The sequence below is a fragment of the Prunus dulcis genome, chromosome 3 (assembly GCF_902201215.1).
Source record: "Prunus dulcis chromosome 3, ALMONDv2, whole genome shotgun sequence".
Classification (NCBI taxonomy): Eukaryota; Viridiplantae; Streptophyta; class Magnoliopsida; order Rosales; family Rosaceae; genus Prunus; species Prunus dulcis.
In genome coordinates this window covers 1,453,702-1,479,545 of record NC_047652.1, presented here as the reverse complement: position 1 = coordinate 1,479,545, position 25,844 = coordinate 1,453,702, and the positions used below count along the sequence as shown (strand labels likewise).

The 25,844-nt window shown below is 35.3% G+C and overlaps 5 protein-coding genes and 1 non-coding gene across 12 annotated transcripts; 1 reads left to right on the top strand and 5 right to left on the bottom strand.

Moving 5' to 3' along the window:
* Nucleotides 1-62: 62 nt before the first annotated feature.
* LOC117623357 lies at nt 63-4,223 on the bottom strand. 2 transcript variants are annotated; one of them, XM_034354301.1, is made up of 4 exons: nt 2,671-4,223; nt 1,559-1,972; nt 1,144-1,349; nt 63-533 (listed from the first exon to the last, which is right to left on the bottom strand). In XM_034354301.1, the coding sequence occupies exons 1-4, from the start codon at nt 3,095-3,097 to the stop codon at nt 288-290; spliced, it is 1,293 nt and encodes a 430-aa protein (XP_034210192.1). In that variant the 5' UTR covers nt 3,098-4,223; the 3' UTR covers nt 63-287. The 2 variants fall into 2 exon arrangements, with proteins under 2 accessions (XP_034210192.1, XP_034210193.1); XM_034354302.1 differs by having other exon boundaries at nt 1,559-1,963.
* A 1,651-nt stretch (nt 4,224-5,874) lies between these two features.
* Nucleotides 5,875-5,947, bottom strand: TRNAE-CUC. Its single transcript has one exon. It is a non-coding gene; the product is annotated as a tRNA-Glu (tRNA).
* Nucleotides 5,948-6,183: 236 nt separating this feature from the next.
* On the bottom strand, nt 6,184-9,766 carry LOC117620593. Of its 4 annotated transcripts, none has more exons than XM_034350709.1 (5): nt 9,476-9,766; nt 8,073-8,303; nt 7,577-7,728; nt 6,992-7,128; nt 6,184-6,678 (listed from the first exon to the last, which is right to left on the bottom strand). In XM_034350709.1, exons 2-5 carry the CDS (start codon nt 8,294-8,296, stop codon nt 6,511-6,513), a joined length of 681 nt encoding a protein of 226 aa, XP_034206600.1. In that variant the 5' UTR covers nt 8,297-8,303; nt 9,476-9,766; the 3' UTR covers nt 6,184-6,510. The 4 variants fall into 4 exon arrangements, with proteins under 4 accessions (XP_034206600.1, XP_034206599.1, XP_034206597.1 ...); XM_034350708.1 differs by having other exon boundaries at nt 6,184-6,681; nt 9,476-9,722; XM_034350706.1 differs by lacking the exon at nt 9,476-9,766 and adding an exon at nt 9,328-9,447 and having other exon boundaries at nt 6,184-6,681.
* Nucleotides 9,767-12,720: 2,954 nt separating this feature from the next.
* On the bottom strand, nt 12,721-13,793 carry LOC117622651. The gene has a single exon (XM_034353400.1). It carries the CDS (start codon nt 13,734-13,736, stop codon nt 12,903-12,905), a length of 834 nt encoding a protein of 277 aa, XP_034209291.1. The 5' UTR covers nt 13,737-13,793; the 3' UTR covers nt 12,721-12,902.
* A 547-nt stretch (nt 13,794-14,340) lies between these two features.
* Nucleotides 14,341-21,188, top strand: LOC117621396. 3 transcript variants are annotated; one of them, XM_034351840.1, is made up of 14 exons: nt 14,341-14,882; nt 14,960-15,244; nt 15,709-15,888; nt 16,112-16,247; nt 16,373-16,707; nt 17,241-17,370; nt 17,514-17,642; nt 17,780-17,824; nt 18,282-18,361; nt 18,541-18,637; nt 18,745-18,834; nt 19,470-19,523; nt 19,746-19,814; nt 20,359-20,415. In XM_034351840.1, the coding sequence occupies exons 1-13, from the start codon at nt 14,461-14,463 to the stop codon at nt 19,788-19,790; spliced, it is 2,028 nt and encodes a 675-aa protein (XP_034207731.1). In that variant the 5' UTR covers nt 14,341-14,460; the 3' UTR covers nt 19,791-19,814; nt 20,359-20,415. The 3 variants fall into 3 exon arrangements, with proteins under 3 accessions (XP_034207731.1, XP_034207730.1, XP_034207729.1); XM_034351838.1 differs by lacking the exon at nt 19,746-19,814 and adding an exon at nt 20,528-21,188 and having other exon boundaries at nt 14,343-14,882; nt 20,359-20,424; XM_034351839.1 differs by lacking the exons at nt 19,746-19,814; nt 20,359-20,415 and adding an exon at nt 20,465-21,188.
* Nucleotides 21,189-21,235: 47 nt separating this feature from the next.
* Nucleotides 21,236-24,423, bottom strand: LOC117621398 (probable plastid-lipid-associated protein 10, chloroplastic). Its single transcript, XM_034351841.1, has 9 exons — nt 24,319-24,423; nt 23,579-23,763; nt 23,366-23,479; nt 23,078-23,212; nt 22,464-22,559; nt 22,303-22,383; nt 22,010-22,096; nt 21,864-21,919; nt 21,236-21,767 (listed from the first exon to the last, which is right to left on the bottom strand). The coding sequence occupies exons 2-9, from the start codon at nt 23,732-23,734 to the stop codon at nt 21,653-21,655; spliced, it is 840 nt and encodes a 279-aa protein (XP_034207732.1). The 5' UTR covers nt 23,735-23,763; nt 24,319-24,423; the 3' UTR covers nt 21,236-21,652.
* Nucleotides 24,424-25,844: the final 1,421 nt, after the last annotated feature.

Here is a 25,844-nt window from a genome sequence, read left to right as displayed (position 1 = left end):
TTAATTCAATCACTATGCAGTCAATGTTCTTGTTAGAGCAAATTTACTACCAGCAACTCTAGTTTAATGACAAAATAATAGCATACTAAAATTGCAGAAAATTTAGTCTGAGCAACTTTTTGTTTTATATTCATATAGGAAACTGATCAATGGGTCTCCTAGTCTTAATGGCAAAAGGGAAGTTCCTCATTCCTAGAGAAAATGAGAGACTAGAGAAAGGGATCGGTATGCTGCTGCTAAACAGCAGAGGAACATACGCTTAGCTTCGTAGTTCATTCCTAGAGCTATTAACAAGGGAAAAGGGTGGGAGAGGGGTCTCTCCACAACTTGCCGTCTACTAAATCTAGTTTTTTCATCTTTTCCTCACACCAAAACAGCTGCTCTTTGCTTATTCTCACCATCCGAAGAACCCTCGACAAAACTTTGGCATCGATGAGGCTAAACAAAAGCTGAACATCTTCTTGTGATTGTGGCCAGGATTTCTTCTTCCAGCCTTTCCTCTTGTTCCGCAGTTCCTTTAGTTTCATCCATTTCTGCAGCACAATTACACAAGTTTTAAGACATTATATAGTCATTTGAATGAGAAAGAATTGAACATAATATTAATAGAAGGATTACCGCCGCCATATACTCTTACCATTATCTTATATGTCATTCCATTCCATGACATGAATACCACACAGAACAATGTGGTGATTACAAGAATCAGTTAGTAACCAAACCACAATGGTCATGAGATACAACAAACTGGAGAAAGCTTTCTATTACTTGAGGGTAATTTAGTACTCTTCTATATGTTTATATTCATGCACAACCATATATGCACACACACAGATTTTGGAGCAAACTCTTTGACTAACGATTTAATGATCACTTATGCTTACAAAATCTAGATGGTGTGTGTTGTGTTGTGTGTACACCTACAAGAGGTTTGTGAAGAAACTCACACAAACAAGGATAAGGTGTGAACCTTCAGCAAGTACACAATACCAGTTTTGTGCGTAATAAACCAGAACAGACTGTTACATAATTGGGATCCCTAATCAGCAGGCTATGAATTTCCTAACCAACCACTTTTCTTATAAGACTTTGCTGTAACTTGTATAAAGATGTCAAGGTGGAAAAATACACCAGTAAACTCACCTTCTCAAGAGAAGACTGAATCTGCTGAAGTGGGGTGGCAGCCTGGTTTTGATTCCCAAACAAGTTAAGAACGGAGCTTGTTTTTTTCTTATCCATCTTCGTGAAAAGCTGAAAAGTGAGGATTGAGGTTTCAATAATCTTGATGAGATCAGGGGCATGAACCATATAATCTGATTCTTCTTCCTCTGTCCCTTTTTTAACTGGACCTGAATAGATTCATGAAGCCAAGTTGTTAAAATCACAAGCACAGAGACAATGAAATTAACAGCAGGTATTAATTCTAGTAAGCTGATAACAAATATATACGCATTTTATAGTACCTAAAACTCGGCTTCTACTCTCAAGTGAATTTACAACCATAGTAGACATAAATCTTTTTATCTAAAATATTTTGGATTTGTCACAAGAACCTTACTTTGTATATCAGGGACCCGGAGTAATTTAGGCAGATGTCTCTGCGTGCGAGCATAAATTTCAGCCCTGTGGCCCTCCTCAAAAGGTTCATTTTCAATAAACCTTTGTAATAAAACCTGGAATTGTTGAAACTGTTGAGCACTGTGGTTATAACAGTTAGGATTGTCAGGTTGGCATGTGATTAGCTGGTTCAGTTGAGTGTACTGACAGTGCAGTGCCTCCCAAGACAAGCAAATTTGAGCTACATATGATGTCTCAATATCCTGATAAGGATCATTCTCTGGCTGCTGAAGATGCTCAGTCTCATCATCAGGTTCTTCAATCTTCTTCAAAGAAAGGCAGCGAAAAGGGGAGGTAAGCTTCTTAGATGCAGATCTTGGTGATGGAGTTGTAGGGGTTTGGATACCTGCAGAACCTTTATTTGTGATGAAGATTTGAAGAATCTATAGGTATGCAGTAATCATGCAAATCAAGAAACAACAAATAAACTAATGTAAGGTTGTTAGAGTTTATATGGTTATTAACAGTCCTAATCTTCAATATGGAGAGTATTATTTAGTTTGCATATTAAGTAGCTGTAACTGTGGATATGAACAGATAGCTTCTGAAACATGAGCTTACTTTTACAAACTGAAATAGATGCAATTTAGTTCACATTTTGCTGAGAAATGATGTCTTATTTAAACAGCAAAACTGATATATTAGATTCAGAGGAGAAACTAATGTTAGCAAAATATGAAACTGAAAAATTAATGATGCCTCGTGTGTCTACGCTCAACTCAATCAAATTACCAGCATTATTGAGCTATCTACATTTGTCTGAAAATTCAACTCTCTGCCAATTATTGCAAAAATAACTAAAAGCTCAAAACAGATGCACTTCTATTTATATCTATACTTATTCTAACATCCCATATAGGTTGTTGGGCACACACAACCTTTCCTTGTTTTTCTATTTTAGCTATGAAGGGGAAAACTTCATATGTATTTTATGTGGGTAGATATGTATAAAGATGTTCTTTCAAGCCCAAACAACCGGTCAAAAAGATGTGAAGTCTTAAAAGTATGCTGTAATTTGAAAAAATATAAATTAGAACAAATCATAATGTTTACCAGTTTCATTAAGATGCTGCGCACTCATCCGTTCAAAGAACAACATTCTCTCGCAGTACTTGTCATATACAGCACCAAAGCCACACCACCATTGCCGGCCTTCTGCTTCTACATCCCTCCACTCGTTAGAGCTTGTCTCACCATGCTCTTCTTCTTCATCCTCTTCCGGGAATGACTCTTCTTCCGGAATCAACACCATAAAACTATTCCTTCTCAATTCTTTTAACCTCCGCTTGACCTCCTCTGTTATGAAATCATCATCATCATCCTCGGCCTCAGCTATAGAATCAGCATTAGCTGACTTACCAAAATCATCACCACTCTCCTTCCTAGGTTCCTCCGGCTGTGGCACAGGGTTGTCCTCTGAAACATTTTCTGGTTCTGGTTTGTGGGCTTTTCGAAACTTTTTAACTTTGAAGAAATCCATAATCCAATCAACAACAGATAGGCTTTTCTCAATACTTACTCCAGCAATAATAACTCCACTTTGTTCCAAGGTTTCTAAAGACTAAAGGCAATGAGATCTACCAGTAGATATGTTGTGACTTTTGAACAATAAAACCATGAAGTTATAACAGAAAAATTGGTAAACTTGCATTTCTCATATCCATTCTGAGCCCGAATCTGATAAGTAAGAAACCCTAGATCTAAGAAGACCTAACAATCCAAGCCTCCTAATAAGAAAATGAGTGATCTAAACACTGAACTGGTGACAACCCAGAAACTTTAGTGAGTTCAGAACAATAGAAGTACAAACTTTTAGTCAACAACCTTAAATAAAAACATCATAGAACTCATCAAAGTACATTTCCGTCAAGGTACACAAGCTACAAGGCTTCAGAGAACTCAAAGTACAGATCAAGAAATCACCTTTGGCAGACTCACCAAAACGCTAGAGAGATCAGAACCCACAAATTGCTCAAAGATCAGCAGCAGATTTCTCCAACATTTACAGTGCCTGGAAGTACATTACACTAGCAGCCACCTAAAAACCCCCAAATAAATACAAAAACAACTACCTCCTAGGAGCTCGGTCGGTGGCAGCATAAACAGTGATCAAAACCCAAAAAACCTTAATAAAAAATTGCTCATTTCTTCACCATTCCACTGCTCAAAACCACGCCTTTAAGCTACCCTACACTGAAAAGTAAGTCCCAAAAGATCAAAAAGTGCATGAACAGCTAAACACCGTCATGAAAAGTACCACAAAGTAAAGTCAATCTTCCAACTCCTAGAAAGCCCAACACTGAAAAATGTGAACCCTTTAAGACCCAAAAGCTAAATCACCCAAAAATCCGTGAAATCCCAGAAGATCCAAGTGCATTTATTAGCTACTGAAGCTCCAAAAACATAAAACTTTCAATTATGAAGAAAAAGAAACGATCCCAGCCAGAAACCCAGCAACCCAGAAGAGCAAAATATGCAGAGAGAAGGGGGAACACTGTTTGGGAACAATGTAAAATGGTTTGCATGTGAGCGATAAATTGTTGGGTTGTACTAATTTCCCAATAAAATCAGCTTCTTTTTCCTTTTCAAATTACTTTCAATTTAATTTAATTAAAGTTTGCTATAAATGAAAGATCTTTTCTTTTTCTCTTGTTTGATTTTATTTAATAAATGAGTTGGGATTCAGATTAATTTGCTATAATTTAATGGGTATTTCTGAGTGTAACAATGTGTTGGGTTTTGGATTTTTCTCGGAATGGGAAGAGCTCGAAACTCAAGAGGAACACAGAACAGTGGACATTAGCATTTGGAGTGAGGAGAGAGAGACAGTTGTCAGTCCTCGTACAGAGAATATTGTCATAAACACAGATTAGAAAGAAAAAAAAAGCCGCGCAAAAGTGGGTTTGATTTGTGCATGGTAATCCAAATTACATTTTTGCCCTCATTAAACTTCTAAAATGACCATCATGTAAATCTTCATCTTTTTCTTTTCAATTGAATAAATATGATATGAAATTATTTTGCAATTTGTTGTCGGTGGAAAATTGCCATCCAATCAAATTTCACACTTAAGAGCATGGTGAGTAATTCATGTGATTGACTAACCTCATGAAATATGTGCTTATTTGGTGTAGAAATATATTCAATTGGCAATCCATCGAAAATAGATCAACAAAGAAATGAAAACACATTATATATATTGTGTATATGTATCTATAGTTAAGATATTGGAGGAATTAAATGAAAACATTCTTTACCTCAACATTCTTATCTAGGTGATCATATATGATGTGGTAACATTGTCACTTGTGCCATTACATATGAGATTGCAATCTCAAGTTCAAATCTAAGAAACCTGGTTAGAAAGGATCGAAAATGAAGAAAAATGCTAGAAATCTTGATTTTATTTTATGTTATGGTGTGATGATAATAAGTGCATATATTGTGTTATGATGTATTAGTTTATTGTTATCATTTGATAGTTGGATAGAAACAAAACATAATTCTAGTTAAAGGTAGTTTGTCTCTCTTTATCGTATAAATAATTAAAAGTAAAATGACGAATGATCCTAATTTATTTGTGCTTAAATCTTATATCAAATGTATGAACATAGTATATCTCACAAACTTAAAAACGTTCGGCTCCAAATACTATCTCGCATGTTTTGCATCAGTATCAATACTATGTACTTGGACAAACAAAGAAAACAAGTCAAGCACAAAGTAAATAAAGACAGACAAACAATAAAGTTTTTATTATAGAAGTTGTCATTAACGTTCCAAATAGTTATCATATAATCCTTTATTAATGGAGGATGAATTATTTTAGAGTACTAATAACAATTTTCTCTTAGAAAATTCTTAATGAAAAGAAAAAAAAACTAAACTAAACTAAACTTGAACATGTATCCCTAATCAACATAAAAATAAAATAAAATAAACATTATATTTCAACATAAAAATATAAGTGAATGACTTATTTTAGAGTGCTAATAATAATTTCCTCTTAAAAAACTCTTAATAAAAAGAAAAGAAAAGAAAATACTTGAACACGTATCCGTAATCAACATAAAAATAAAATAAAATAACCGTTATATTTCAACATAAAAATAAAAGTGAAATAAAAACTCTTGTGGGGTTCAAAATACTTGGGCCCACAGAAGACAAGTCTGTTTCGATTGTCTACTGCCATAATCATAGGGGAGGCCTTCAACCAAAACGCTTGATATCGTGAAAATTTAAATTAAAAAATAAAATTTCCGTTGCCGGGACTTGAACCCGGGTCTCTCGGGTGAGAGCCGAGTATCCTGACCAACTAGACTACAACGGATTTCGTAATTATAACAACAAAGATTTTATATATACCATTGTACTAAACTAATACCGTAACCTTTTTTTATTAATTTAATTTCGTCCAAAATAAAATTAGTGTTTATCTCTCATTGATTTCTTTTAGACAATTCTAATTTCTACCAATTTTCTTCCCCAACCTGGGTGGCAATTTCACATTGCAGTCCACAAAAGTTGTAACTTCTAATAGCATTTAGAAATTAGTCTAACAAAAAATAAGGGGGTTGACCCTGAAAGAATCTTTTTCACAGCTTTATGCTAAAATATAATTTCAAGTTGCATTACATTCTCGTGGTTGTAGTTATACAACAAAAAATTTCAAGCAACTCTTGTCCTCTATTTGGGTACGTATTCGAATCATGCAACTATTAACAGTACAAATATAAACAGTTTCTTTTTGCTCCTATCAAGCATGGTACACAAGACTTTCAATTTTTCAGACGGCCATTCTCTTCGAGATGAGACAGAAGGCAGAAGCAAAGAGTGACCCCTATATATATACAAATACTCATGAATCCTGAATAAATAGGCATTTGAGGTGGATCAGTAACCTAACCAAATGGATGGTATTGGCTGAAATTTGGTCTTTGTGCAAGATAACACATCATAGTAATCTACATGATCAAAGCAGTCGCGAAAATCTGTGAAGAGCTTTTCAAACACCCTCCATTGGACTTTGATTGATCTTGAGTAGGGGTATGGAAGAAAAACCTGCTGAATATGAATGAATTAGCCGCGGATGACCCATACCGCATCAAAGAAAATAAACATTTTGCAAGAACAAGATAAACTTGGTCGTGTTTGTATGGTGCTTTGTCACAAAAATACAGGTAATTTCTCCAGCAGTATCATCCATATTCTCCACCACTAAAACAAAATACTACCAGCCTACATATCCTCTTTAAGTAATTTCATAAATCAATTCAGATAGTAAATGTCAGAGAGAAAAGACTGAACTAATGTATGCTTGGTGTCTCTACAGTAGTTATAGTGAGTATATTAATTAACAGAAAAGATAGCTTACATCCCCCTCTTGTGCCAGACGTTTAAGTATTTGAAAAGTGTGCTCATTTTCCTCTAAATTATCAAGAACAGCCAGCCAGATCTGGGAAGCAAGATCATGAGCCATGTCCCTCGATTTACCACAAGCAATAAACTGATCTGCTAAAACACGCAGTAATCCCGGGTTATGATGTGAAAAGAATTTACAGCCTAGTATTAAAAAAACTAAAGTGTGAGCACCAAACTTCACTATCAGATTTGATATCCAACAATCCTTGCCACATGACAGTGGACAATAACAGGTTCAAGATAACATGTACATTCCAATACCATATTCTAATTATCAGGACACTGAGATTGGAATTCTAGAACATCAAATGGCATCATGGATCACAATTTGTGAGGTACAGACATGGGGATGTATACTTATGCATGCCATACATGTTATTTAAAGCAAAAAAAATTGAACATGTCCATAAGCCAGAAGTAAATGCAAGATTGGGGATCAGTATTTAACTAAAGTATAGTCATTGCACATATCAAATTTTCAAATCTAAACATATGAAGGTAGAGAGCAAGAAAAATGCAAGCAAAATTTGAAACAGACCTATTATGGTTCCATGCAATATGCTAGAAGAGGGTGGCATAGTTGAAAGCTCAAGCTGCTCTTTTAGAAATAAATATGTATGGCCCACAATCTCATCAATCTCACCATCCAGAGAAAAGATATGTTTACTGACATATAAAGCTGCAAATCTCCTGAGAAAATTGTCAATAGCTTAGCAAAATATAATGCATGGATTTTGAAGTGAAGCACATGCATCAGACCAGCAGCTACTGTAAAAGATATCCTTGCACTTGTAAGTCTAAGTTGTTTTTTCTGCATTGATTTGGAAACAAGATTATAACGCTGATCTTAGGGGAGAGTCACAGCTATCTGCTTAGGATGGGAAAGGAGATTATTCACTAGAAATCCAGAACAACAGAACATAAAAACTCAGAAGAAAGTAATTATTAAAAGAGATAAGAGAAATTGGAAAGTTAGAAATGGATAGAAAGCAAGAAAAAAGAAATGACCATCGCAAGGAGAAATGTTATGCTACCTCTTGCTCAACCCTCGAGGGATAGGTCCAGGCCACCTTTTAGCTGGGTTAGCCAAAGGATATGTTGTAGCAAGAGCAGCTTGCCACAAACATTCTCCACGAAACAGATTGGCCCACTGTTTTTTGACACAGGATATTTGTGCCCACTCTGAGACAGGAACTCGAATAAAAATTTCTATTAGGAGATGATCAGGAAGCTTTCCAAATGAACTATCAACTGACATTAGAGTTCTGCAATGTGATAACCAAAAACAAGAAAAGTTACTTCAACAAGAAAATCAACAATAAAATGGACAAATCTTTGTTTAAAACAAGGTCATAGTTTATGGTTCTGAACAAATACAACATTTTCCAAAGCACTGAAATTTCCAAACAGAAAAATAAATTCTTAACCTAGTGCTATTAAAGCAAACTACCAATCATTCTAAAACAAACCCAATCAAGCTCCAAAAATTAGATTAGCCAACACACTCCATCGTAAAGTTTATATAGGGTGCACGTATTATTATCTTTTGGAAGTTCAATGCCTTCATTGAATATTCCATAGCAATTACAAGAACCAATCCATCTTCCAAAAGGGGATAGTTGAAAAGAAAAACTTAGCCATTTGTAGAATAACTCTAACCAATCAATATATCATAGTCAGATAATTTCTGAAGTGGTCATCAGAGAATGCAAGGAATTTCAAAAAACAAGAAGATTAACTTAATCTAGCTTAGAGAAACAAGACAATCCAAGGAGATGATAGAAATAAAAGGAAATCCTTCGTTCTTGCTCTAGAGACAAAAAATCGTTGACCAACAACTCCTCCAGAAATTAACACCAAAATACAAAGTAACCCATACTTGCTTCATCAAAATCAATCCAATTCTGATAAATTTACTCAAAGACCAAATAATATACAAAACAGAAGAGAAGAAAAGGAAATAAATGGATAGAATATCACTTAATTAACCCACCAAACACATGTTACTCTTGCAATTACAAAAAATGCAAAGCTGAAACAATTCAGGATACCATAAGGCACATAAACTTGCAGCCCACAAAAGCCTTGTTGAATTAACATAATTCCATTAAATTTTCAGTTCAAAGTTCAAACCCAAAATACATTCCCATCAAAAATGAAAAAGGGCAAAGGAAAGATGAACACTTTGTGAAAAATCAGGATAGATAGCTACTTAATCTGCTAAAAATAAATAAACAGAGTAGAAAAGTTCAAAATTCTATTAAGCGCATGGAAGGAACTTGGCCACACCCACAAAAACAGAGTAAAAGCTCAGTGGAGATTTCATGGTGCATATAAGAACTGAATGAGATAAACAACAATTCAGCAACATCACTGGGCAAACAAAGTTTATACAAATTAAATTTCAGAGAGAGAGAGAGTGATAATGAAAATTAACCTGAGAGGAAGAGTGAGTTTTTCAGCTCAAAGCTTTGCCTTTGTTGGCCGAATTTTCAGCTGAATGTTGCAATAGAAGAAAAGAGTCCTGCTTTGCTCTGCTTAGGTGGCTATTTCAGGTGAGTGACGTGAGATCTTTTGTTTAACTTCTTAAAAATTAAGTCTTTTTCAATTATCTTTCTGGTTTTTTTGGGTCCCTGCAGAGTTGCTGCTGTTCGTAAGCTTGTTAATTACAGAAATAATAAAATAATGAAGAAAACTCTTTTTTGTGGTTTGCAATGCTTTGGATGAATTGGCGTATATATGCCTTGTAGGATACACGTATGTTCGTGGGTTGGCTTTTACTGCCAACCATATGTAGGATGCTCGGATCGGATGTGAAATGATGTGACATATTATTGTGGTTATTTCTATAAGACCCGTAATAAAAGAATAATAAGGGCCCCAAATGGTAACTGTTGTGGAAAATAACTTACACACGAACAGAGAGTCCGACATAGAATAGGGTAAACGACAAGTTACAATTGTTGTGGAAAATAACTTACTTGAAATATGGCGTATATTTTTCATCTTGTCTTTTTTTTTTTTTTTTTTTTGGGGTGACGAAAAGATAAATTCATATAAAGAAGGTAAAATTATAGCAATGGTCTTTGGACTAAGATTAAATTTTACTTTTCGTCCTATATATTGTTAAATTGTTACGGTGGTACTTTAATTATACATTCACTTTCAAAAATTGTCCTTTTTGTCATCTAAGTCAACTTTTTCGTTAAAAATAATGACATGGCAATGACAAGTCCTACTTTACATGAGCAAAAATGTCTTTTCACACAAAAATTTAAAAAATCAATCAATTCTCTCTCTCTCTCTCTCTCTCTCTCTCTCTTATGGAGTTCTAGTTCAAGGTTCAGGGTTTGGTGGGGGGAAAGAGAAATTAGGGGGGAGGGGTAGAAATCAGGGCTAAGAAGAAATTTTGGTGGGTGAAGAAATTGGTGGTAATGGAGTTCTAGTTCAGGGTTCAGGGTTTGGGGGGGGGAAGAGAAATTAGGGGGAGGGGTAATTTTAGTGGGTGAAGAAATTGGTGGGAATCGGGGCTAGAGAGAGAGAGAGAGAGAGAGAGAGAGGGGGTAATGATTAACCCCAACCCATAGCTACAATTTTTCCAATACACAAACACATAGCTATATGAAGTAACCAATTTCTCTTAGTAGATCAATACACCTGACTAAGAAGCTAGCAAATCTAAAGTAAACAAGAAAACTGAAACAACCCATATCCATATATCAACAAAATGATAAAAGCCACCCAAGAAGCTAGCAAATCTAAAGTCTCAACAAAATGATAAAAGAAAAAACTAAAATTGAAATTTCATCACTTGAAATATGAATACCTATCAACCCTCTGCTTCTCTGTTTTGACCAAATTTGGGGTGGAGGATGGGGGCTGGGATTCTGGGTCCGTGGGTGTTGGGGTTGCGGGCTACGGTAGAGGGTGGTTGTGGGTTGGAGTTTGTAAGTGGTAGTCATGGGGGAATGGGGGAAGAAGAAATTGTCCGGGGAAGAGGGAGAGCACACATGAGAGAGAGAGAGAGAGAGAGAGAGAGAGAGAGAGAGAGAGAGAGAGAGAATTGTGAATTTTCCAATTTGCCCTTAATTTTAACATAAAATTTAACTAAGTTGATGGAAAGATCAATGATGCAACATGAGATCTAATTAAAACACAACCATAACAATTTAACAATATGAGGGACGAAAAGTAAAGTTTGATCTTAGTTTATGGACCATTGCTACAACCTAGCCTACAAAGAATATTAGATATGCTATAACTGTTGTGGAAAATAACTCACTTGCAATGAAGAGAGATGTACACACAAAAAAAAATATATTTCCGGTTACATGGTGAAACAAAAAGATATATAGAGGTTGAAATCAGCAAAATATTTAAATATTAACAAAAGAAATAATAATTAAAACATAATTACTAAAGTAAAGACTAAGATATTACTTAATTACATATATTAAATTAAAAAGAAGTTGGCCAAAATACAAAAGTAAAGAAACTAATTATATATTTTTAAAATGAAACAAAAAAAGCTAAAAAACTTCTCCCGATGAAATTTTGTCGGCAAATGTCTATGTTAGATTAGACTTCACCTGACAAAATTTACATAGCCGATGAAATGTCGTCGTTATAGGTATAATTCAGCAACATTTCGCCGAGATAGACATGTGCCGACGAAATTTCATCCGGAGAGGTTTAAAAAAATATATATAAACTTAGTATTTTTAGGCAAATAATTTTTTGTATTTAGTTTCTTTTTAGTAATTAAATAATATCTTAGCCTTATTAAATTACTTTCATTAGTAATTATATTTTAATTATTATTTACTTAGTGAATAATGAGTATTAAATATTTCAATTAACTTCATAAATTGTATTATTTAATAAATAGCAATTAAATTTTTTTAAATAAAATATTTAAATACTAATTATTTACTAAGTAAATAATTATTAAAACATAACTACTAATTAAAGTAATTAAAAAAGGGAAATCCAGGTTATGCTGTTTAAAGGGTATATATATATATACAGTCCCGATCTCTTGGACCACAGGAGTTCAAGAGATTGTGGTCACTCACCGTTGGATATTAATCCAATGGTTCAAAATGATATATATAAATGCAATATGACATAAATGATTATTACTCGATTCAAGTCAACCGTTGAATTTACATCTAACGGTGAGTGACCATAAATCTCTTGGACTACAGGGGTCCAAGAGATCAGGACTGTATATATATATATATATATATATATAGAGCTTCCATTGAGGGATCCCTCAAGTTAGCTTATTTGAGGGATATCTTTGTAGGGCCCACTCTGTATTGTATTTCACTAATTCAAACAGTCTCTTTTGTAGATACTCATTCAAAGATCATCTTTACAAAAAATCATTTGAATCCGATATCATTTGACCACTCAATTGAATTATTGAAATTTTAGTACTTTCTTGAAGCAACGTGTTTATTGATTTTGTAGGACACAATTGGATATCGAAATAGTTTCCGATTTGTCTAATTTTTTTCAAGGATGATCTATGAATATAGACTTAAAAAATAGATGGTTTCGATCGTTAAAAAAAATTTGTAGAGGACCCTAAAAGGTGATAGAAGGGGACTATATATATATATTTTATTTTTTTTTATGTTGACATTATACGACCAAAATTACAAATTCTAGTTTTATCTGAAAGCCGAAGCTAAACTAAAATTATTAAAAGATTGTTCAATCTTAAAATCCAGTCACATTTCACGTTCACTAATCACCATTTGAATGTATGCTAATACACACACTCATAAATCCACCATCTCTCTAAACTCACCAGAAAAAAGTTCAAATGAAAAGAAGAAGAAGAAAACCCAAAAGAATTACGAAAATCTTATCATTCTTCTGCTGTATGCCTTCTTCAACAGAGCTTCACGTCCAGGAAATCTGTTTGAATTCTCAACCATCCAATCTTCATCATTCTCTTTGTTCCTCCCTAATCCAACTTCATTTCCAATATCACCCCCACCCTTTTCCAAAATCCCCAACTTCTCCTCCCTCTCCTCCCCCACCCCACCTTCTTCTTCCCTCTTCATTCTCAACCTCCCCCTCCTCTCCCTCCTCCTCTCTCCACCTTCCTCCAAAACCTCAACTTTCTTCTTCTTCTCCCTCTCTCTCATCCTCTCCACCTCTCTCTCTCCTCCTCCATTTTCACTCAGTCTTGGAATTCTTCCACCTCTAGAAGTACCCAGAAGCTCAAAATTCACTTTGCTCCAACCAATCTTGTCATTATTATCCCAACCAAACCTCTCACTCATTTCCAACAACTCAGAAACTCCACCTGCACCAAGAGCACTGCTCCTGTTACCATTCAGAACGTTCTCAGCCAACTCCCATTCGATCCGGTCCTTGTAAACGGCGTCGTCTAGGACCTGGTCTGCGAGCTTTGCCCAGTCTTCAAAGTCACGGGCTCGGAGATTCTTGGAGACCCATCTGAGGTAGCTTGAAGGGAGAGTTCCTAGCATCTTGCCCTTGTGTTTTCCAAAGTCTATGACTCTGTCTCTTGCAGGTGGTGGTGTTGTTGAAGAGAAGAGAGATGGTGGTTTGGGGGTTTTGGGTTTGAAAGAGCAACAGAGGTGGAGGTGAGGAGAAGCGTGAGAGAGGGTAGGGTTTGAAGGTGAAGTGTGGAGATGGAAGAGAGTGCTCAGAGTGGTCATGGTGGATGGAGGAGATAATGTTGAGGCAGAGAAAAAACAGAGTAGGTTACATTTACATGTGATTTGGAACACTGAAAGGATATAAAGGCAATTTACAAATGTAATAGTTCATTATGATTTTTTTTGAAAAATATTTCATTAATTAAGAAGAAATAGAGTCTTCATATTTGAGGCATGTATGGTAATTTTATTTCTTTCCATCTATTGTTTTTCCCACTATTTTAAGGGAAAAATGATAACTTCATATTGAAAATCAGGCCATTTAAGTTAACTTTTATTAGTGATTAAGTTGAAGATTAATGTTCATCTACATTTCAAACATGCTATTTTCAGTCCTATTATTTCAATGAGATCAATGTTATTTACGTCTTCTTATTTTACACATCAATCTTAACACCATATCACTTATATTTAATTTTCCGTCAAATTGATCACGTTATTTGTCTGTAATAAACAGAAATTTTAAGATGAATTTATTCTTAAAATATTTATTATTAGACTAAATTAGAATATTGATGTTGCATATGACATTGATGTGTGACATATGAGAATGAGAATTACATTGCTTTAATAGAAAAATTAGGGATAAAAATGATGCGTAAAATATAACAAAGCAAGTAGGAGAAAGAAAGAAACCATTTTTCCCCTTCGACCAAAAAAGCCATTTTCCCTTATCCAACATACGAGGTTGGCACTCTGCTGCTCTCTGATTTTCAATCCTGACATGTCAGCTACTTGGCACACACTCAGCAGCCTCACTGCTCTTTCGTTAACCTCAAAACACCGCCGTCTATTACCATCGTCATCATCATCATCACCAGCATCAGCCGCAGTATCTCAGTCGCTCACAGTCGCCCACTCCTCGCTCATCGGATTCCAAGAACTGTCCACGGAACCTACGCAAATCGAAGCTATAAACTTGAAAGATGCCCGCAAGAATCAGAAGCAGAACAACGTCGTCCCAGAGAACCAAGAAGAAGAAGAAGAAGAAGAAGAAGAGCATGGAATTTCTAAAATCCCAGTGCCCAGGCAGAAGTACATCCCTGTTTCCAAGGCTGAGCTGCTGGACGGCGTCGTTTCGACTGTGTTCCAAGACAAAAATGGCGATGAAGATGATGCTTTGCAATACTTTCTTCTTCTCTCTTCGTAATTCCATCGAACCCATTTCAATGGCTGGAAGAAACAAAGACATATTGAATAACCAAAAGCTGTTTAATTTGCAGGTGCTTGGACTCTATTCTTCATGCTGAACACAAAAGCATCTTGGAAGCAATGCGAGCCGATTATTTTGATTCCAACTCCATGGAACACAAGCAAACAGTTAAGGAGGTTGATGAACAAGTTGTGAATAATGGGCAGGGCTCAGATTCTGCTAGGAGTGGTATTAATGGAGTTGAGAGTACGGAGGCAGATGGGAATGAAAAAGTTGAAGCTGACAAGCAAATGCCATTCGATTATGTTCTGGGGTTGAAAAAACTCTTGGGTTCTTCGGCCAAGAACGTCAAGAGGTATCACAAATTTTTCTTGAAGTTAATATTTTTCTTCATTTTTACTACCCAATTTGTAAACTACTGGGAAACTCATCAAGCACAAGCTGGAGGCTTTGAAAAGCTTCAATGGTAGGAATTATGCTTAGTGCTTCAGGTCTAGGATTTGTTATACTCACAACACTGGAAAACTGTATGCTTGTAATTGCTACAGAGTATATTTGATTTGAATTGTATCAGAAGACAACTCTTTATCTAATTTCATGTTATAAAATTAATTCTTATTACAGAAATAGGACGGTACTGTGTTGGTTATTATTATTTTCTTTACAATGCCAATTTGAGGTTAAAGTTTGAATGATCTCCTTTTTAATTTTTTGGAGGCTTGCACAATGTATGTTCTATATTTATTCTCAATTCTTCTTCAGACTCATGGTATGGAAACCTTTGACATCAATCCTATGCAATATTTTCTTTTGATGTAGAGTTGCTGTTTCCGCTCGTTTCCAGCATTCTTTCATGCAACTTCTTTATGATGCTCAGTTTGAAGAACTATCAGAAAGGGATTTAACGCTGACATCTGCATTGAACACTGATTATCTCCTTACTTTGCCCGTATATGTTGACTGGAAGAGGGCATCTGAGTCCAATGCAATAATATTCAGGTGATTCTAGTTTTTATATTAATCTTTACACTAATTCAAGCTGAATCATGAAGCCGTGTTGCATTATGACTAATTTTATTCTTAAAAAACATAGATTTTATGTTTCTGGTTAAGAGTCAAGATCCCTGAACAGGATTTATGTGACCATTGTGTGTTGAGCTGACCACTTTCAAGATAGTAAACTATCTAAATATTGACTCCACATGTCAATTCCATCTGCCAGGCGAGGATATGCAACAGAGAGGCAGAAGGGCCTACTACTTGTGGAAAAACTGGATTACATACAGTCCAAACTTCTACAAGGAGCCTTCTTCATCGTATCAAAACCGTTGGGGAGATTTGGGAGCTGGATAACTGAGGTCATTGTCTTTTTCAGAACAATGGCTGCCTCTTCATCCTGGGCAGCAACCTAGAGGTTTTTGTTTCTTTTCCCCTTTCTTCTATATTTAGTTTGACATACTTTTTCTCTCTTGCTTTATGACAGGCATTCAAAGTTGCTTGTCAAACTCCAGAAGTACAAGATTTGACTAAAAGAATGCAACTTTGGCTTAAGGAGCTGTCTGTTTTTCAGCAAGCATTTCGTTATAATGAACAAACTTCTGATGATCGTCTGAGAGTAGAGCAACCATCAGATAGGGACCTCCCAATATGGTTGGCAGCACAGAGAGCAGTTTCTCGTTATGAAGGGCTTTTATCTACAGTTGGACCCCGTGGAAGGCTCTTAAAGAAGTTGCTTTCATGGATTGGACTTATTTCCTCTACACCAGAAACACCATTTGAGTTGGATGGTGATACTAATGCTTCTGACCCTTATGCAAGGTTTTCCCAATAATTTTTTTTTTTTTTTTCACATTCCATCACACTTTATCCCTGTTTTTCTATATCCAGTTGTTTGCTGCTTTTCCTCTAACTCGAAGAGAAGCTATTAGCTTAACTAACTGAAAGCAGTACCAAATGTCAATCTTATTGACCAAAATGAATTTGAGCTCAATATAATGGTGTTGGTCCCTTAAATTTTTTTTACATTTTTTTTGGTGTATTGGTTTCCTTCTCTTAAAAACGTTTCGAATTCTGTTTCGAATTCTGTTTTTTTTTATTTTTTTAATCTCTTATTTATTTCGAAGATTATATAGAATTGATTGTATTGTAAATATTAGATTTGGAGTATTCACATTGAAGTTCAAACGTTAATTGATTGAAACAAAAAACTGACTGGTTGCAAGAAGGACCATTTAATCTAATGCCATGTTAACAAGCGATTTCATATTTCAAATGTTTGGCCTGCTCTTATAGTCATGGATTTTCTATTTGGAACCTTTAATGGTCAAATAATAGTAATATTGTTTGCACAGGCCCATTTTCTTATCAAGGATATCACTTAGTGACATATGGAGACCTGCTACAAGGAAATACTGTGGAAATGACATTTGGAAAATGCTAAAAACTTCCGTTTCTATTCTTTTCTCACAGTCAATCCTCCAGGTACTGCTCATATATAGTTTGATTCTACTTCCTTAGTTACCTCTTTTGTATAAGCAAACCTTCTAGGATGATTAGTATTTCTCTTCTGTTGTAGATATAGTTACATGCTGATGGTAATAATATTTGGTGTCTATGCAAATTAGGAGGCAGCATTTCAAGAATTGATTCTGCTTTATACCAAAGAAGTAGATGACAGCAATACTGACGATAATGCTGATGTTCCATCGTTGCAGTTAAAGATTTACGAGAGAATTCCTATTCCAGATCTACCAGTAAATACTTCTGTCTCAAATTTAAAGCTCATCCAATGTAATTGTCATTGCTTCTAGCAATTTATTTTCAAAGTTACTCAGTATTTTTTCTAGTTCCTGCCTATTGATATTCTTGTTGTTTTTAATTTGATTTGTAGGTTATCTTTCCCCACAAAAAGCTATCTTTCCGTATCATAGACACGGTATGTAGATCATTGTTACATGCTAACAATTGTGTAGCTTAGTGGATGGATAATTTCCAGAAGTAGTCTCTCCTCTCCTCACCTGGCTACCATCTTTTTAGTAAAATTTTGACTTCCTAAATTACTATTCGCTAGTCCTCTACAAATAACCATTATTGAAAAATTAATGAATGTATTTATTTGGAGGCTTTTTTTTTTTCATTGCTACGAACTATCTATGCATCCTAGCATAAGCATATGAATGATATTAAAACTATTAATTTGGTTGTTTATGGTTTTCTCCCCCTTTGAAACCAATCCCAGCTTCATTCTTGTTGACTGGCAGAGAGTTCTAGTTACTGCGGTTATTCATATTTTGATTTGATAACTTAGGAGAAAAAATAGTAGGACAATGCTGTTTATTGAATAAAGTCCTTTTGTATTTTGAGCCTCAAGGCTGTATTCTGTTAATTTGCAGGTACGCTTGGACATCGCCTCAATATTAGGGCTTTCAGCATACTTCATAAACTACAAATTTGAGAATGTCCTATATTCCCCGTATGCATTCTCTTTGTTTTTAAGTAGTTGTTTTTTAATAGCAAGATGACCCTTAATTGTAGTGCTCGTTGATTCCCTTTTCACCTTCCTTTGACTAATTTTTCTATTGAGATTGTCTCTCAAAATGCAGTTTAATTTTCAAATTGCCATTAATTTATCTTATTTTAATATAATGACAGGTCAGCAATATTTCTTGATGTGGTTGCAATCAGCGCTCTCATAATTTATGTGTCCCGTGTGGTTTTGGGATACAAACAGACGTGGGATAGGTATCAAGTGAGTCAACGTCATCTTTCTATTCCGAGTTTACCATTATATATTTCTGAATGCGATATTCAGTTTAAAGTACTTAAGTGATTTCCTAAAGGAGCCTTGCATTACAGCTTTTGGTCAACAGGACGCTTTATGAGAAAACCTTGGCAAGTGGATTTGGCTCAGTTCATTTTATTCTCGATGCTTCTGAACAGCAGCAAGTAAGGATCTGCTTCAATGACTTGGGTTCACTGGACATGTAGGGAGAAGGGTACATTAAGAGGGGGGGGGGGGGGGGGATGTAGCAGCTTAGAGTTTCATTTGCTGGGAGTTCAATTGGTTTTTACGCAAATCACAAGTAACTTCCTAAATTTCAAAGCAAAAGAAATAATAATGTTAAAAAACAATAAGTTGCATTCTGTAATTAGACCAGAAGAAATAGTTTTAATTAGTTGCCTCATTCAGTCAGATTCTCTAGTAAATGGTTTAGTCACATCTCTTGATTTTAGCGAAGATCTTAAGACAAAGGTCAAATTTGTAAATTATAAATGAGTCCTCTGGTTGGGAAAATCATATTTATGTTCTTCTGAATGTAGATCTTGATTGTAGCACAAATTTAGTCTGACATCTAAGGAGAAAAATATAAATTTTGGAATGCATTATGTGATCTACAAAGCCCAGTGTTTTCTTTTCCTAAAAATTGTCTTGTTTTAAGCCAAATTCTTTGCGTAATAAGACTTGTGCAAATAAACCTATTAAAGAAGATATGATGTTTTCGCTTTCTTCCTTGCAGTTTACTTATAAAATGTCCCCAAATTAAACTATTTTCCTTTTTTCTTTACAATACTGTTTGCAGTACAAGGAAGCCATTTTGGCCTATGCAATCCTTCTCAAAACGAAGAAGGGGAAGGTTTGATCTTAATGCCTAATTTGAACCTTTTAGTGTGCTGTGGTAGGAAGTTATAAAGCTGCTATCTATGCATGTTTGAAGTAAATCTAGCTCTTTACTATGATGTTTATTGATTATATTGAGTACGATGCTTGTGCTTATTACCTTTTATATCCTTTTGTTCCTACTACTTTGATTATTTTGTACGCATGTAGAATGAAACTAAACCGACATTATTTTCAGTTGGTGAATGTAAAACACACAGGCAACAAAGAACAGCAGCAGTGATAAGGACGTTGAAACCAAAAGAAGGTTAAGAATGATGAGCGTGTACAAAAAAAAATAAGAAAAAAAATATTTCCTGCTATCACATTCATAGTAGAAGAATATGATCCTAATTGAAACAGATTTCTGATAGTGCTGCTGTTATAGAATGTCTGCCTGGGAGGCACATAGGGCAATTGTTAACTTGATTTGATCCTTTGATGGTTTAATTGCACCACTCAGCTGAGACTGATAAGAAATCCAAAATTATGATAAATTACAAGAAAAGAGAGTCCAAGAAGCTTTTATGTTTGGATAAGGTCTTTAAAAAAGTGCTGTCTACATTGAAGCTAATTATTCCACTTATCATTAAAAAAAACCACCAACTCGCTGACCTGCCAAAGATGCATGGGGCAAAGTTCTTGTCTTAGTTGTGAGGGTTTAGGAGGCCAGATATATCTCTAAGATCTCTGGTATCTGGTTTTTAAACATAAATTTTCTGCAACTCGATGAGAAGTTAGGTCTGTTTTTATTTTTTTTTCTTTAGGAATTTTTTTCAGCAGCATGAATCACCAAGATTTTCTGACTGCAGCTAACAAGTCGCCAGAGTGTTGGAGATGACTGCGAAAGATTTATGTATGATGTGTTTAAAGTAAAGGTGAGAAAAGTCATTTAAATGCCAATTTGACTATAAGCAGGGGTGGAGAGAAGGCTGCCTTTGGCTATGCGCTTTCAGTGATTGTTGGTTTACGCTCGTGCAGGTTGAAATGCCAGTTGACAAGGCAATTACTACATTATTAAGGCTGGGCCTAGCTACAGAAACTCCTATTGATGGAAGGATTAGTTTGCAGGCTATTTCCTGTTCCGAGGCATACGAGTCGCTAAAAGAACGCTGGAATAGTTTGCTTGGTTAAGATTTTTTATTGCTCATTTCAAGGTCCCGTCACCATACAAACGTCTCTACTACAAACCAATCTCATGGACAAATTTATTAGAAAATAGGTCATGTAATTGTATAGGTTATATTATATCAAAAGGTGTAAAATTTCTTTTTCCTTGAACCCCCTCAATAGTCACAGTCAGTACATCAGCTTTGCACATCATTTGCTGTTTGAAGGTAGAAACAGGGCAGGTTGTTAGGAGAAAGCCAGAACCTAAGAGAACAGAAGCAAATCCTTTCAAGAGGACAGTGCAATGCCAAAGTGCTGCATAACCAGAATATATACAACGGTACGGTCCATGGCTATGCCTATAACCTGCTTCGATTCACACTTGATTCCAAGCTAGATCCAATGGTGAGACAAGAAGCTTGAATTTTGTACATTTGTTAATTGATAAATATTAGAGAGACTTAAGTGTAAATGAGTCCATACTTTATGGTTGATACAAATACCTTGAACTCATCCTTGTATTGATGGTACATATTTTGTTTTGTCAAAAAGTAAGAAGAAAATGGAATGTTTCCAATATAAGAAGAAAATGGAATGTTTCCAATATTTTCTGGGCATTGGTTCCAACAAAAGGATCAAGCTGTGCATATCAATACATCTATGATCCTCAGAACTAATTGTTCCAAGGAACCTGAACTTACTAATCAATCATAGTGAGAAAAGTAAAACCGAAGAACGAGATGACAAGAGGCCTTTGCATTCATCAGTTTTCCACAAGAGAGCAGCAGCAATGTTAAAATTGTAGCTAGTAAACATCCCTGCACCTGTGGAAAATGGACAATATGTAATACTTGTTTCTCTTTACCTGTACATAGCCCCAAATGCTATCACCTCATCAGTCCCATGCACTTCCTAATTTATTCCCCATACCGACCAAAAAAAATGAGAAAACAATTTGTTCCCATATGAAACTATAAGATGGCTAACAGCTTCCCATTAGTTCAGAGGTTGAGCTTTGGTGAAAACAAAAACTCCTCCACCACCAACAGCACGCCCCAGAAGCATATTAGCATCCAAGTAAGAAAGGTAATAAAGTCCTCCTACTGATTGCCTACAGTTTTAAGCAAGTATTATCACACAAATGACAAATATATATCCAGGAAACTTGCTACTTATATTTATCAAAATATGATTAAGAATGATGTACCGTCCGGGGTCTCTAACCGGAATTTGAGCTTTGAAATTACGGAGGTACTGCAAGATCTGTACACACAAATTTAGATGTAAAAAGAAAAATTTATAGTTGCTTTCATGTGATGTCAGAGTAAGAAACTCAGTGACAAGGTGTGTTACCTGTAAACTTAAAAATGATCGTGGCAATATTGCTGGAGCTATTAGAGCCTGCAGCTCTTCACTAATTTTGATATTTTGAACATTAATCTGGCAAATACAACTTGCAGGGTTCAGATAAATTTCAAGAAGATTACATTGAGAAGATACCGTGTAGCAATTGAAAATGGAGATGTATTATTTCATGTAAGCAGTATAATCAGTTCATAAGACAATCAAATCAGTAGTAGGAAAGGTCACAGCTCACATGCCTTAACTTTTATGGAAGTTATAAGAGTACGAAACTGTAAACTAACCTCTTCAAACTGAAGGTAGATGTTACGCACAGAAATGACCGAAAATTTAGCAGAAACTAGCAGAGTGGCACCTTCCTGTTCCTGCAAAGGGGCATATGAATTTGATGCCTGCATTCCCTGGAGGACAATAACCTTCTAGGTGAAGCAGATCAAAAGTTTACCTCTAACAATGGCGGAACACTCCATCTGACAACATTACGGATTACTCCCCCGCTGGACTGGTCTTTGCATTCAAATTTCTGAAAAATCTGCCCAACCTATCCCCACGTTCATGCAGAAATAAGCAAAACATAAAGATGACAAAATAAATAAGTAACTATGAAGAGAAAAGAAAAACTTAAGTCATCTATGAGTTGACATTTTAAAAGCACAAATGAAATGAATGATATAAAATAAGAGATATTAAGTTTGTGGATAAAGTGTGAACAGTTAAAATTGCGAAGTTCTTCAGAAACAAAGCTTTCGTAAAAAGAGAGGCTTTTAGCCAATATTTTACAGTTAACAAAGAAACTGCAAAGCAGAGAGGTTAATTCAATCAACCAGATTCTTCAATAAGCACAGGCTTTCAGCAGTTACTATTTATATGAACAAAAGAAAGCTGGGGAGAGGAAGTTAATTGAAGCCTAAAGATATTCAAGCAGAGAAAACAATAAGAAGAGGACCAAAGGCTCAATGGTTTAAGCAGAAAAAAATTGCCTCCTTTTCTTTGGGTAAAGAAGCTTATTAATTTATTTCGAAGATGATAAGATTTTGAAATATAGTTCATTGTTTATACCTGAAAAAAGGGTACCCTTGCAGCAGCTTCCAGAAGAATGAGAACATCAGAAGCAGAAGTATATTGCAAACGCCATGTCCCATCCAATTTCACCAAGTCTAACGGTGCACCCTTGTTATAACCCTCCACACTCACCTACCAGTCTTTTACACAAGTTATTATAAAACAATCTCAATTCTATGATTCTGCACCCTCTTTTTGCATAAAACTAACATGCACCTAATGTATGTTAAAGCAATTTCATGCACTGTGCAAAAGATTATTCAACAGAAAGAGACAGCGTCACACCAGAGCCTCCTCTATAGAAGAGCGTTGATCGTCAGTCGTGACAAGGCCCCTTTGGGTGTCTTGGATAGCTCTCAACAGCTCATGTTTTTTGCTCTCTACCGCAACCTCCACTGCCTGGAACCCAAAAATGTCAACTTTTTAAATTTATTTTAATGTAGAAATGAATTAAAAGAAAACATAACCACAAGTAAGAAGACAACGAAGAATAAGAACCTGGGCTGTCTGGGTAGCAACAGCTGCCAAACACGGAAAGAATTTCTGAGTGGACACCTTTTGGGTGGCAATAAGCATTGAGCTGTAAGGCTTAATCTTATTTACACCTCTTGTTGCACTTGAAGGGAACAATGGAGAAGAAAGAGCCAGGTCCATAAGAGATTGATGCAAATTTGGTTTATGACCTAGACATAAAATCAAAAGCAATTCAGTTAACCAGTCTTGTATACTTTAATGGCAGTTTCTTTGCAATTAAAGGGTGATGCTTATGAAAGCTAGAACTGTTATCTCCAAAAGAAAATCTGCAGTATTGCTGGTCCAGTTCTATACAGTATAGTTCAATCAATCAGCAGCCTATATACTAGTGAAGCCAAAATAAGATAGATATTATCATTGCAAATCCACTTAAAATTCAACTGAGAGTTTCTGAAATTGTGTAAACAAATTAAGGGATTAAGGGGATACAAGATAGATAAGCATGAAGAACAGAAGAAAGGAAGAAAAAAGTTTCAATAGCCAAATACAAGAATTAATCTGTTAGCTTAGCTGCAAAAGTTCAAGAACTCTTATCCATATGAGAGGTGGCAGTTCAATTCAAAATTGATTGAACAAATAATCATAAACAGAAAAGAGCACAGGAAATACAATAGCTCTAAGGTGAATATGCAATAGGGTAACTGCCAAAAGAAAAAAAGGATTTGAGAGGAAAATAAAAAGTTATATCATAAACAAAAGAATACCTGGTAAGAGTTCTCTGTCTGTGGACTCTGTGTCTGTCTCAGGCTCTCTTCTCTGCCAATGCAACTTATAATGAGGTACCCAACTACCAAACTGCCCATCTATTCCATCCCCCACCTTTCCACTTCATACTTTTTGAGGAGCAGTAAAACTTTGTATTGCTCCTGGTAATTGGGAAGTTGGGCTCCACTTTTAAAGGTACTGGGCCTATAATGTTGCATAATTGAACTCGCCAACAAGAAGGGTTTACTTCATGTTGAGGAGGTGTATTAGGCGTACAATCCTCCTCCGGTTCAATAGTAACTCTGCAAGTAATCAGATGGTTATTAAAGACTTTCTCATATAACCCTTCATCATTACAATCTCCCTGCAATTATTGCTTGGAACCTGTCTTGACTTAGGGCTGGAGTTGGTAAGATTTTTATATCTTTTACTGTAAAACAAAATTGTTAGAATTCAGTTACATGAAAAGAAAAAGAAAGAATACTACATTAATTGTGATAGTCACCCATATGTGTAATTTTTTAAAACAATGGACCAATTAACAATTTTTTTTTTCTCTCAAAAAACGATATTATTATTTTGTCTGCGGCAATTAACAATATTATCCTCTCTAACTTTATACTATGTTATGGAAAGAAAAAAATTTATTTTAGGGAGTTGATTTTCCTACTCCTCTTATGTTCATTTACACTCCCTTTGTTTTCTTTTGTTCATTTACCCTCGTTGAATATTCTATTTTATAGTAAAAAGTACTAAAAAAACACAAGGGAGTATAAGAGTATCTCCAATAGTAGTAGCAAACCAAACTCAAATTGAAGTTTGTTGACCTAAGTGGCAATGTGAGAAGCTTTGTTTGCTACTTTAATATTTTGTGCCCTAATAGTCTTTTCAATTCAATTAATGTAATGTTATATCAAAGAATAAAAACATGTGAAAAATATTTATATATTTATTGTTGGAAAAGAAAAAAATGCATGTTTTTAACATTTGCAAAGTAAGTTTTATTTTTCCGAAGTAAAATTAAAGGTTTTGAAGAGCCAATGTCAACTTACTAGTCCTGAAGCAAGAGAAAGAGGTTGCACCTTTGATGATTAAGTTTGACAAGGTTGTTGGAGAGGGTTTTGATGATATAGATCACCTTTAGCATTCTGAAGTTGTTGAAAGAGGTTGTTAGAGATGCTCTAAGTGGACAAAAGGGTAGTAAGGTTTGGGGCACTGTAGCAATTAAGTAAAAAAAGCTTGACAAGAAAAGTGACAATTAAGTCAATGGAGGACTTGAGGCTTCTAGAGAATGACAACTCCGAATTTGTGCATCGCCCAGTTTTTCTAAACTTGAAAACTCCATATGTGTACTCTTGTGATAGAATAATGAATAATATTCTATGTTCATCCTTAATATCCCTTCAGAATCTAACCACTTTTTACGTATCCAATTGAGACAGACTAATCAAGGTGCAAGAAATTGAGCCACGAAAAATGGAGCCTTGGAATACTGCAATAGTTTAAAGACATCCAAGTGCATTTT

What these genes read in the sequence shown, in the direction of transcription:
- LOC117623357 (XM_034354301.1), bottom strand. Translation starts at nt 3,097, where the DNA reads ATGGATTTCTTCAAAGTTAAAAAGTTTCGAAAAGCCCACAAACCAGAA. An exon ending in GCAGCATCTTAATGAAACTG is followed by an intron (nt 1,973 to 2,670) that starts GTAAACATTATG and finishes TCACAAATAAAG; the next exon opens with GTTCTGCAGGTATCCAAACC. An exon ending in TTCAGTCTTCTCTTGAGAAG is followed by an intron (nt 534 to 1,143) that starts GTGAGTTTACTG and finishes ATTGTGCTGCAG; the next exon opens with AAATGGATGAAACTAAAGGA.
- LOC117620593 (XM_034350706.1), bottom strand. Translation starts at nt 9,371, where the DNA reads ATGCACCATGAAATCTCCACTGAGCTTTTACTCTGTTTTTGTGG. An exon ending in CCTCGAGGGTTGAGCAAGAG is followed by an intron (nt 7,729 to 8,072) that starts GTAGCATAACAT and finishes CAATTTTCTCAG; the next exon opens with GAGATTTGCAGCTTTATATG. An exon ending in GTCTGGCACAAGAGGGGGAT is followed by an intron (nt 6,682 to 6,991) that starts GTAAGCTATCTT and finishes ATTCATATTCAG; the next exon opens with CAGGTTTTTCTTCCATACCC.
- LOC117622651 (XM_034353400.1), bottom strand. Translation starts at nt 13,736, where the DNA reads ATGACCACTCTGAGCACTCTCTTCCATCTCCACACTTCACCTTCAAAC.
- LOC117621396 (XM_034351838.1), top strand. Translation starts at nt 14,461, where the DNA reads ATGTCAGCTACTTGGCACACACTCAGCAGCCTCACTGCTCTTTCGTTA. An exon ending in GCTTCTGACCCTTATGCAAG is followed by an intron (nt 16,708 to 17,240) that starts GTTTTCCCAATA and finishes TTGTTTGCACAG; the next exon opens with GCCCATTTTCTTATCAAGGA. An exon ending in AGACGTGGGATAGGTATCAA is followed by an intron (nt 18,638 to 18,744) that starts GTGAGTCAACGT and finishes CTTGCATTACAG; the next exon opens with CTTTTGGTCAACAGGACGCT.
- LOC117621398 (XM_034351841.1), bottom strand. Translation starts at nt 23,734, where the DNA reads ATGGACCTGGCTCTTTCTTCTCCATTGTTCCCTTCAAGTGCAACAAGA. An exon ending in CAAGGGTACCCTTTTTTCAG is followed by an intron (nt 22,560 to 23,077) that starts GTATAAACAATG and finishes ACGTGGGGATAG; the next exon opens with GTTGGGCAGATTTTTCAGAA. An exon ending in TCTACCTTCAGTTTGAAGAG is followed by an intron (nt 22,097 to 22,302) that starts GTTAGTTTACAG and finishes TGTATTTGCCAG; the next exon opens with ATTAATGTTCAAAATATCAA.